At 34.9% G+C, this 12,674-nt stretch overlaps 1 protein-coding gene across 1 annotated transcript; it reads right to left on the bottom strand.

Annotated features, from left to right (window-relative positions):
- Positions 1–4,068: 4,068 nt before the first annotated feature.
- Positions 4,069–12,463, bottom strand: LOC104072757 (structural maintenance of chromosomes protein 6-like). Its single transcript, XM_009572323.1, has 8 exons — positions 12,437–12,463; positions 12,123–12,260; positions 11,217–11,362; positions 10,402–10,527; positions 8,863–8,968; positions 7,379–7,531; positions 5,532–5,629; positions 4,069–4,177 (listed from the first exon to the last, which is right to left on the bottom strand). Exons 1-8 carry the CDS (start codon positions 12,461–12,463, stop codon positions 4,069–4,071), a joined length of 903 nt encoding a protein of 300 aa, XP_009570618.1.
- Positions 12,464–12,674: the final 211 nt, after the last annotated feature.

Below are 12,674 nucleotides of genomic sequence, written 5' to 3'. Positions count from 1 at the left end.
TAATGTTTAAAATATTGTTTTATTGGAAGTTTAAAGGTTTTATTGGAAGTGTATTGATCTTTGCCTGAATTTTCAAAAGCTTCCACAGAGGTTGCAATATATATGTCCCAAAATAAATTTATAACATTTGACCTTTTCCCCTAATTCTTATTTCATGTCTTCAGCACGGTAATAGGAAAAAAAAAGTTCAATCTCTTTAATTATCTGTCACTCTACTACTGGGAAATACATATTTCATTATGAAAGCATGAAGAAAACTTCTTTGCACTCACTCACTCAGAGAGTCATATTATGAGAAACCAGAAGTTGTAGTTCTTGCATTTACCAGCAGAGCAGCTGTTTATCCTCTAAAATGCTAACGCTAAGATTTAACAGTATACCTACTAGACCTGTGCTTATGTAGCTTTTTAAGCTAGCTGGAAGTGAAATACAGGTCATTTGCTTGGCCTAAACCTGGTCTTCTAATGTTTTTCCCTCCTTAAGTAAGAGTCGTTCCTCTTACTATATGACACTAAACTACCCCGGGTTTAATATAAACAGACATGTTGTTAAAAATCATTACTGATAAATTAACCATAAAATTATGACAATTGAGAAGTACAGTGAAGGGAACCACCTTCCTCCTAATCCTATGTCCATCCATCAAGTTTATCTCTATACTGTGGCAAGTACAAGTTCTGCACAGCCCTGGGAAAGCATCGAGAACTAGCAGACTGCAGAAATTGCAGATAAAAAGAACCTTTCCTACATCACATTTCCCAGTCACTAAACAGTTGGTTGCTTGCAGGATTACAAAAAAAGTCTGAACATCTTACAATTGCATGTTTGATATTTCTTCTCTACCTTATGAAGCAATGAGACAGTACTCTTAATAGCTAAAAATCAAACAATAAAACATGACACAAACCAAATCATTCTCTGTATTTTCAAATGTAAAAAGTGAAGCTCATCTCAAAATTGAGGGGGGAAAAAAGCAATGAAAAACAGTTTTACACATTTTCCTAACAAATGGGGGGAAGGGGGGGGCGGGGAACACAGAATCAGTTGTTGGTACAACCATAGCCATACTCTCATATTTAAGTTTCTTCATATTCCAAGCAAACAGCAAAAGGCAGAAATTTCAACTACATTTTTTAATACCAGAATTTTATTTAGACTACACAGGTAATAGTCTTAGCAAATTAGAGAGTGGTATACTTTGTACATTTGGCTGTAACTTAAAAATAAAACACACATTCTGAAAATGTTACATACTTCTGAGAATGATATGCCCATTGTTTCCACTTAGGCTTAAATTACTAGTTGTAGAGAGGATGTTGAATAGTCCTGGGAATATATGCCTCTCTGGTTTACATATACCTATTAGAGAAGCAGTACCTCATTCCACATTTCCTTGCACCTCATGTAGCTGGACAGGCTCCATTTACTTTAATGCAGCATTAAGCAATGCATTGCCATCCAAAATGGCCAACAGCTCACAGTCACAGAATGTAACATCAACACTGCAGTTCTCTCTCGAGGCAGCTGGTATAATAAACTCTGCTTTTAAAGTACCAAGAATAAGATCGTTTTGAGACCTTAGTAGGATCACTGCAAAAATAAGTGCATCCAAGCAAGTGCTTCAGTAATTGTTTATTCAGAACTAATCCTCTACCATGAAAACGGTTGCTTATAATAATTATACAGTCAGGCACACATTTTCATCAAGTGCAGTGGTAGATTAGAATAAATACAATATATTGATTTGAACCAAAGACCAGTATTGTTGCCGACTGCTCCAATATTTCAAGTAAGTCTATAGAAAACTTGGGAGAAAGCTGAAGTGTTAGCTCAGTAGGAACGCGATAATTTTCCTTAAGCTCTTTTCTCCACACAACTCGTTATAAAAGTACTAATGAAGATAAATGCTTTTCTCTCTCCTGCCTCTGCACTCTTGCTTTATTTTTTTGGATGCTGAAGAAAACCAGGAGGAAATAATGCAGTGCCACTCTATCATTTCATATTGTAAAAGGGTCTGTCTAGTTTTATTATAGAATCGAGTCAAACTGAATGTGTGGTTCACAATCATAGAATAGTATCAACGACTCCCAGTACAAACAAACTGGGCTTGTGTTCCAAAGTTTTGCACCTTGTATGGTTGTTCCCCCCCTTTTTTTTCCCCCCCCCAATATTTTCACATAATCCTAAAACAAGTTGTAAGTATCTTTAATATATATTCTGTCAAATCACAGGATTATGGAATTGTTTCATTTGGTAGGCATCTCCAGAGGTCTTGTTCAACCCCCTGCTTGAAGGAGGTGCAACAGCCTATTCAGACCCTGACAGCCTCCAAGGATGAAGATTCTACAGCCTGTCAGGACAACATGCTCAAATGCCTCACTTCATCATGAACAATCCCTCCCCCAGTTTATCCAGCCAGAACCTCCCCGCTTCCATATATAACCACTGTCTGGCTCTCTTCTGCCACACACTTCAACAAAAAGCCCTGTTTTGTCAGTAACCTCCTCAAGGCTGCTCTGAGTCTGTTAGCCCATTACCCCGGGCTTTCAGAAGTAAATATCTGAAGCCTTTAAAAGATCACTAGATTTAATTCCTAAAGTTAGAATGCACTAGAACTGCAGTTAGCTTTCTCGGTGTATTTCCTTCAATTCTGCACTAGCTTCCATATTTTAGAAATACCTACAAGTTTAATACATGCTTGCGTAAAAACTAAACAACATTAAAGAACACAAAATACCATGCAGCAGCTAAAAACAAATTTGGCTACAAAGTCAAGTTAAAACTTACACTGCAATGAGGTTTTATTGAGGAATTGCTGTTCAGTAAATAACTGTAGGAACTGCAGAACTGTTCTCTGAATAGTCTCAATGGCTTTTGTATCCCCGTAAAGCCAAAAAAAAAAAAAAAAGAAAAAAGAAAAAAGTATGTCTAATGGCTGAACTCTAAAAAATGATTGTTTTTGAAGAGCTCCCAACAATTTCAAGTTCCTGGAGAAAGGAGAACAGAAGAGAAAAAAAAAGTTAATTTGGGGCAGTTTGAAAAACCTGGTTCTTCTTTCTCCCTCTTATCCCTAATAAGTGCTTGTATTATTTAAATAAAGCAAGTTTATTTTATTTTAACTATTCTAGTGTAGTCCTGGGGGAGGGTGAGAGGGGAGGGGGGCAGGGACACCCAACAAAACGCAGGCCTACAATGCTTTAGAAAAGTTACTGTATTATTTCCCAAAATTCTTCTTCCAGGTCATTCGTCTGTGTTGGAAGGACTTCTGTCACTTTAGTTTGTTACAATATAATTAATATCTACAAACTTAGTCTATACCTGCAAACTCAGACTGTGCAAGAACTTAGTTTGTTGGAATTAAGAATTTAAGTTTATAAAGCCACAATTTGCTAGGTTTTTTAAGCTCGTGTGCAAAGAAACTCAAACTCTTCCCTATAAACTCTTCAGGAAGAAATAAAAGCACTTTCTTCCTGCCCAGAGAATATACTACAAATAAATTCATCACTTCTCTAATTATGAAAGTATACACGAAAGTATAAGTACGAATAGTTTCTCATGTTCAGCTGCTGTGATTCCACTGGAAAAAAATGAAACACATGTTTTACTGAATGTATTAATTAGCACACATTTAAGAAACAAAGCAGAGCTAGGAAGAAACCAACACTTTTAACTTAATGCTAATTTTAAGTGTGTGGAGACACTAAAACATTACCACAAGTATCAGTTCTCACTGTTTATTAAAATATTACTCCATAGTTATACAAAATATATTTCATATTTTCCAGAAGAAGAAACAGAACAACTGATAAAAAATTCTGCTAGTTGGTAGTAGAATTCTAACTAGTTGATAGTCAAAAATATCAACTGAACATTCAGGATTTTCTCATTATCAAAACTGTGCTTATTCTTGGTCTGTACACATACAGTAATTCTTAAAAAAAAAAATACAGGAACATCATCTTTTTCTGAGGGTATCTAACAAAAGATCCTCTTATCCAGCATACAGATTTTACACACATCATTACACATTTATCCTCAATAGTATGCCATATTCATACACAGAGATACTTATTGATCTTCCTCTTTGTCATTCCTATTTTGGAAATTCAATGTTTTTTGGCCTCTTTCAGGGTCTTGCATTCGGAGGATTCGAATACGGGAACTTGTAGGCAGAGAACTAAAAATAAAGTATGCATCATTTAAGCAGTGTTTCGTCTCCACAAATTTTAGTATTATCCAGTTATCCATTTGATTCTTTCCATTGCATATTTTCCTTTAAATAACTCCTTTTTTTTTCTTTGACACTTTTAAAAAACAGTAACATGGGGTGAAGTTCTGGCTTCACTGAACTGATACTGGAGCCAGACTTCAGTAAAAAGCTTGAGATGAAGACAATGACTGACTTCAATCGTGTGATTTCTAACAATTAGACTACCTTAATTATAGAAAAGGTACTTTTAAGAGAAACTCCAAACGAAATAATGATTGAATACAGTTCATACTTGCCTTACAGATCCTGAAGTGGCACACATTTTATACATGTATAATCGCTCACATTATACTAAGAATGAGCAAAGTTACTAAACATACATTTATGTTTATGCTTCTCCACTGATTAACCTAAATGTGTTTTTTCTGAAGGTGCTTCTGTACTTTTGTTAAGTTAAATGTTGGCTGAACATGCAACATGTAACAAAATATAACAAAACCAATCTGCACTTAAATTATTAAACTTTTAAACAGTAACTATACAGAAAATTCCTGTATGTTTATTGAATACAGTTTCAGAAATTCTCCCTTAAGCATTTCCACTTAAACAACAAGAAGTAGAATACCATTATTCTACTTTTTATAAATTTTAGTAAGGGAAGACAATTAAGAGTAAATCAACTTCATTTTGAAGACTGCTTAATTATCCTACGCAGGCTTCACTGATTACGTTTGGCTAATAGAGAGAAGAGTTGGCTGTGTAAGGTTAGACAGTGACTGTCCCCTTAAGCTGGGCATAGCTTTGCCAGGGACTTATACGGAGGTTTTTAAAGAATTTTGGGCTACTAGATCAAAAAAAAAAAAGAAAACAAGGAGTAAGTTATTAGTTTCTAGATCAGTAATATTTAAAAAAAAAAAATTAAATCAACTCAAATGACAGACTTCCTGAAAGTACTGTAGTATTAATAGGAAAAATGGAAAAATGCAGTGTCTTCTGTTAATTTTGGGAGGGGAGAGGGAGATACAGGGCTAAAAGCTACCAGGAGCCTACTTTACACAATAAAACATTTCAAAAAGCTGTTCTACTTAAGATAAACTGATTCAAGTCCCACTGAACTACCATATTAAGAGATGTTACGTAAAGAAGAGTGAAAAACCTATTAAATTCCCAGAACCATCAGCAATGAACTGCTTAGTTGTTGATGTTCTACTGCTACAAACAGCAAAATTTCTTTCTCCTCGTATTTACTTTTTTCAAGTTATACTCCTTGCAATAGAACTTCCTTGTAATTCTTGTACCAGGAAATACAACACATTATTACCTCATGCTTTGTGGGGTGAGCAAAATGAACTGTCGATGGTGCTGAGAGTCAGCCACCTTAAGAATCATATCCATTGCAATTCTTCTGTTAACCATGTCCTAAAGACAAAAGATTTATCAGGTAGTGATACTGACTGTGTACTTCACTGGCCTATTATTGCACAAATTAGGACAAATGCTTAAGAACAAATTACTTAGAAAATACCTTAATAGAAAAACCCACTGGAATTAATTAATATACAGTAAAGCTTAGCTAAAGAAAAGTCTAATAAAAACTAAGCTGGAGAAACATTACGGTTAAATTCTAAAAGCTACAAACTATAGTCTGGGAAATTCTTAAAACTCTACTTTTTAGTATACACGCACAATAGAAAGTTTCTATTGGAACAATCACATACTCCTATCAGCTTTGATATACATGTAGTAATTCTTACTTTATTGGTATGCTGAAATGAACTGTATTTTAGTAGAATAATGTTTCCTATAAAATCCTGCCTCAAAATTACCCAAAAGAATTTAAGGGCTGCATGAAACCTAAGATATTATGTAGCTTGTTTTTATTATGATGATTATTGTTATTGTTATTATTTTTACTACTATTTTGAACACAATCTTATGCATTAGGCTTACTGAAAAAGATGTGTAATGGGAAGCTATTATTAGCAGGGGTTAAACAAAGCTCTACTTCTATACATTGTTACACATGAAACCAGGTGTCTCCCTTGCAAATATGCTGATGGAGTCCTCTCGTGGTGGGTCTCCAGGATTACACCAAAAGTAACTACAGAATGTGGAGACAGTAAGGTTGCACTTACTGGCACAGCAGTGGAAAGACAAGTTGTGTGGAATTATTTATGGAACAGATGACATGAAAGTTCTCTGCAGGGCCTACAGTTTTAAGTATCCACCCTTTTCTGGACAGGTGGATAAACTTCTGCACAACTAACTTGTAAAAGAGGATCTAAGCTTGGGAAGTTGGCTGAAAAATGACTGCTTGACCACCTTAGATGCATACCTTCCTTTTTGAAATTCTTCATATACAAAGTGTATTATCTTTTTTTCCCCTCTAGGTCTGTGATTCCCAGTAAATAAATCATTGATAGGGAAGGGACACTGAAGGCAAAATGAAAGAATCCAGTAACGACTCTTTGTCTCACAGAACTAATTCTTTTCTCAAACCATACCACACTGCATATTAATAAGAAGGATATGAAATAAAAATATATAAAAAAATTGGTTAATCGCCTATCCAGAGAAGCTGTACACAAAGGTGAGATTTATCAGTTTTAGCTTACATTAGTATTTACTATTCATTATTCTGCATTTCAGCATCTTGGAAAGATGCTACTAGGTGAAGTATAAAACAAGCTTCTGTGTAGCAACAGTGAATTTGATTGCTACGCTTGCTCTGAAGAAACCACGTTGATCTCAAAATTGGTAGAAACCAAAGCACATGCTAAGCCCAGAACTGCCACAGCAATATGCAGAGGCAACCTGTGACAAACACAGTAACAACTGCTTGGGGAATTAATAAAAAGTTGTATTTATGATTTTTGCACTAAACTAAGGTTTAAGCATGTAAAGTAACAGAGATGCTCATTGCTCTGGGTACCAACTTCAGAAACAGAGTAAGCTTCAAAAGTCACTAAGCAAAGTGAACAAGATCCCTAACAAGTTTTGTTTGGGGGTTTTGGGGGATTTGTTTTTTGGGTTTGGGTTTTTTTTTTTATTTATTATTTACAGTTAACTATAGTGTTTTAAAATCTAACCAAATACAAATAACAACCCAACTATTTCACTAATTCGTACAAGTCACAACCGCAAATGTAGTTTAAGTTCAAACTATACCATGTAGACATCAAATTCATCCAAGCATCTGAAAGGGGATTCGGTAATGGACCACAGAGAAAGAATGAAACAAACTGTTGAGAAGGAACGTTCACCTCCTGATAAAGATCTCACATCATTAAGGGCAGCTTTGTCTTCCTCTCGAGGCTGAACCTTGAAATAAAAATATTAGAAAAATTTTTAAACCTGAGATGGAGACTTACTAACAGAATCATAGTTTTAATGGCAAACACATCACACATGAACAGATCACCTGAGAACAATTTTATGCACTCCACTGGCACTGCCATTCTGGAATGGGATAGCTCCTAACCATTTCATAACACATTTCCAGGATCACTGCAGCTTTCTCCACCACAGTAAAATACATTGAACAGATTGAATGACTCTGCCAGTGTTTTTTTATTCAATTCTCTATTTTTAATAGCTATTAAACAATGTTTAACAAATGTCAACCAGTGTATTTACGTTACAGTAAAATCCAGTGGTTACCATCTACAATAGAAAAGCAGGTAACTGATTTACAGCAGGAGTTTAAAGGAGGAACAGTTTCTTTACCGGAATACATGAAACATTGTGAACAGTCCTTTGGTTCCACTGATTATGATGACACCTTGTGGCACTCCCCCTTTAAGATTAAACTTAAGCATTTTCTTGTCCTGTTGATTATATTACCTTTAACAAGCTAAGCAGGAAAATAAGAATTATTTTGGAGTGGGGTCTTTTGGTGTTTTTTTTTTTTTTGAGGGGGGTGGGGGAGGGAGAGCGGGTGCGTTTTCTTTTTTTTAATTTACCTTCCTTGACTAAATATAGATCTCTTGCATGAGAAAGATAAAACATCAGCTATAAAAGTATTCTGATAAAGCCAGGTAATGACTTGATGTTTCATGGATTGAGTTTGAGTTCTTCAGATACATATCCTTCACCTGTTTAATTAGGACTGTATCAACACATATGTTGTCACTACACATTTTCCCCCTCAATTCCTAAAACTGAAGTCTCCCACAGAAACAAAAGTAAATACCCTCATGACTAAAACTTTTTGGGAGATATGTTAAAAGATACGAACTTACAGAATACACAGAAAAAAAATAATATTGAAGCTTTCAGCCATTAAATGTTGTTTAAGTAACAACTAGAGCCAATCAATTATACAATCACACAAATAAAGGCAAACTTCCTATCAATGAAATAGGAATGAGTAATTTTGAAAGACTGACTATGATGATCGGCTAGTGAATTCTTATCTTCAGCATAAGACCAAATTTATTTATGTAATCTAGCAACCTGCCTATATAAGGTGGTAATATGGTTTTTGTTCTTGCTTGTTTTCAACAACATCCTACAATTTAGCATATCACATTCTGGAGAGGGGAGAACAATTTATTCTGTCCTTTGCAATACATGTTCTAGCAGCTGATACTAAAAAAAAAAAAAATTTTCATTACATATTATGGTAATTAAAGTAATATAAAATAACTTACTGTTATTGAAAGTGTCTCATTCTTGTGATCAAAAATTATTTTTCCAGAGCAAGCTCGAATACGTAATAAATGGTCAAAGTAGAGTTTGCATCGTAAAGAAAGGAGCCTTAAATCAGTTAAATCAAGCAAATAAACATTAGGTCAGTCAGTTTTACAATACAATACAAAAATCTGACAACAGATTTTTATCAACAGTTCCACTTCATAATCTTAAATATTAAGCCCTGCTCCATTAATAACATTTTCCCAAATCAATTACATTCTTGAACAGTTGACATTCAGTACAGGACACATTGGAGAGAATCACTGACACAAAGTTACAAGGTAAGAAATCCAAAAGCACAGGCTTTGTATTTTCTAGAAGACCATTTCAATAGACTGGAAGCTTTTTACACCCTTCTTCCACAACTTCAACAGAAAACGACCACATTCCACTTCTTTCCTATCCAGTTTAGGACTGCACAGTAAGGATAGTAAAGAATTTACGTGGACTCTGCTATACTCCAGGAATTAAACAGTGTTAAATATTAATTTCTTCCCCCACCCCCATCCCCCCAATTCTAGCATATAATTCCCCTATGGACAATACATCACAATTCTTTCAAGAAAGAACTATGGTTCTTTAACACATCTTAGAGTGGGATTCGTACTCATATTTGGGCAATAGGAACAAGATTCAGTTTGACGTATATGGGCACTGTAAGGCAAGCACCAGATTCTGCAGGTAAATCTTACCCACTAGTATTTTCAGACTTCCACCTGCAAAGCTTGGGATTCTCCTGATCATTACTATTTGTCAGGATCATATTGGCACCCCCTCCAAATCCCAGATCAAAAAGTACAAAAAGCAGAGCCAACACAGATATCCCTCAATTTCTGCTGAAAGGAATGATAAACGATAAAGGACTGCACTGGAAAACAGACCATCAGTCCTTTTGAAGGGAGGCCATCACAAAATCTTCATTGATAGGTATAGGATACTAAGGGACTGAAGCCAGAAAGAAGGGATGCACTCCCAGTACGGACACTCCATGACAGTAGCAGCTGTCAAATTGCAGAATCTGAATAAAGATCTTGAATTTTTTTCAGTACAGGGCAGAGAAGAAGTGTTTGGCCCACAATGAAATTACATGAGCACAGCACCACTAATTATACTCAATGAAAAGGAGTGACAGTCTGGATGATTTCAATGCTAGTATGTTGCTGATATTTTGCTGACCAAAACCAGTGCTGAAACACTGAAACAGAACTGCCTTGGATTAAGTCAGCATAGTCAAGGCCTTTGGTATGAAGCAAAATAGAGTCTCCACTGATCACATTGTTTTTCCAGCTGTCAGTCCAGGCTGCCTCTAAACTGTCAGGCATGATAGTATTGGATCTGGGAGCACGATTAAGTTAGAAAGATTGTTGTGAATACCACCTTAAAGATATCTCATTCTCACAGGTCTGCTCTATAATTTTCACCCTGGAATATGGGCACATACTTACATCTACATATTAGTTTATCTGAAACCTGAAATTACAGTAAAATTAACTCACCTTAAGAATTGCCAATATATTTTGAATCTCTGTGTCATTATTTCTTCCAGCAGCCTAATAAATTTCTTTAAATTCCTTACTTTACTGTTTGCATCCTCATATCTTTCCTTTGCATCATGAAATTGCCTGTTTTAATTAATAGAAAGTATAGGATCAACATCCATTACATTAAAACTGAGCTATTGTTGTAAATGCTGAAAATAAATTTGATAATCAAAACATTCAAACAAAAACTTTCTTGTGAGGATCTATGTTAAAGCTAAAAGCATTTGATGTGTCAAGTAAGACACTGTTCACAAACGAAAAGTGGTCAAAAATTAAATTTTACTTCTATTTTTAATTCTTTTGAAAGGAAACTCTTACACTAAAAATGAATGAATGACTGGGCTCCCCATGCTCAAGAATATCTGAGGTGAGTGATTCCTCGAAATACACTGCAATCAAAACCTCAAGTAATTACCTAACTTATGCATTAGTTATTCAAACTAAAGTATGCTTAACACCCACTGCATCCCAGAACAATGGCAGGTTATGCTTGCTCGTAGTCATAATTGGGATTCATCTAAACACTAAGATTATTGGTAACTTCATATACATATAGTATAGACACTGTCTAAAATCACTAGAGGGTATTTCAACAGTCCTCAGCCTGTCCAGTATTGGTTGACTGAGCAATCAGCACAGCATGTTTCCATACCTTCGTACATGGTTTAAGTACTAAAAACACATATAAATGCATTGTGAATGAATAAGAAAACTTTTCCCCTATCTTTTCCATCTTACCTGAACTACTTTAGACATTAAAGATGACTTACTGTACTATTTCTTCTCTGTTTCCATGGCGATCATTTTCTGAATTTATCCTCTCTCTCAAGCGATTCATTTCTGCATCAAGACTCTTAACAGTTCTGCTGACCTCTATGCGCTCTGAGTAGATCTGCCTAGCTTGTGCAATTTTTTCCTGAAATAATGTTTGAAACTCAATTAATTGTTACATTTTTAAAAAAATCTGTTTAGTCTTCACAACAAATATTTTGTGCTATGGAAAAACAAGTCTCCAAGCAAGAACAATGTTTTTGTATCATTCTTTGTGTACTTATCACAGCAAACCTAGTTATCACTAACAATTTTACTAACCATATTTATAGATAGGTAGTTATTTCAGGGCTAAGAACTGTAACCATCTGAGATCTTTAATATGTTCACAGTTATTTAGCTAATACAGATAAATAAGGAACTAAATTCACCATATTTAAATAGGACAGTCTTCCAAAAGTCTTTGTGGATGTGATTTCAGAGTTAGTTAATAAATCTTGATTAGGTAAGTCTTCAAAAGATCAAGTATGAGGTCTGTGCAAGGAAAAAACTAGCATCCAAAAAAACAAAACAGTATTATTCAATTGAACTTAAAACACAAATTTTAAGGTTAAGTCATTTTAATGTTTTCATTGCAAAATACAGAAGAAAGAGTCCTAGATGGATAACCCCTAACTTATCTGTCAAGACAGAAATGCTGCTCTGCCAGACAAAAAGAGGCCTAGATTCATTTATACAAAATTACTTGATTTAGATACAGTCAGCTTAAGACATAGCTGAGAGAATACTCAGTGTAGCTGAGTATTAATATGGTCTGTATGTTGTACAATTGGAATGATTTACTACTAAATATTAGAAGGATCATGACCATTTGACTTCAATAAAGAGAAAAACCCCACATCTACCTCTAATTCTTTTTCTTTGGCAGCTAGTAATTCTTTATGTCTTTTTATGCCAGCCAAGTGTTCTTTCTGTTTGTCTTCATAGTGCTGCAAACGGCGTTTACTGTTTTCCACTTCTGAGTCAGCTTGGTTTAATTCATCCTGTTTGGAATAAATGAAGATGTGATAAGTGAGCTGTTTGGGGTAGATTCCTAAGCATCTCTCTAATGTTTACTGACTTATCACAGGTAATTACGTTGTTTTTAACACTGTCTAATTTATTTTGCTTTCAGTAAGACTACTCCTTCTAAAGTCCAGGAGCTTTAACAGCAACTTACCAGAAAGTCTATACTCAATTCTGACATTGACGTAATAAATCCTTGTAATGTTTTTAGGAATCTTGAAAAAAAGCCATCCTTTCTCCTAAACCTCCAAAAACTACACTTATTTTATACATTACATTCTAGCCAGAACTTCTGATGCCTGTGTGACATCAGCCAGAACTGCATTTCTGTGTGAAAATTCAGTGTCCTGCTATACCTATAATATAGAATAGAATAGAATCATAGAATCATT

Source organism: Fulmarus glacialis, unplaced genomic scaffold (assembly GCF_000690835.1).
Source record: "Fulmarus glacialis isolate BGI_N327 unplaced genomic scaffold, ASM69083v1 scaffold46292, whole genome shotgun sequence".
Classification (NCBI taxonomy): Eukaryota; Metazoa; Chordata; class Aves; order Procellariiformes; family Procellariidae; genus Fulmarus; species Fulmarus glacialis.
This window is presented reverse-complemented; position numbering and strand designations above follow the sequence as displayed.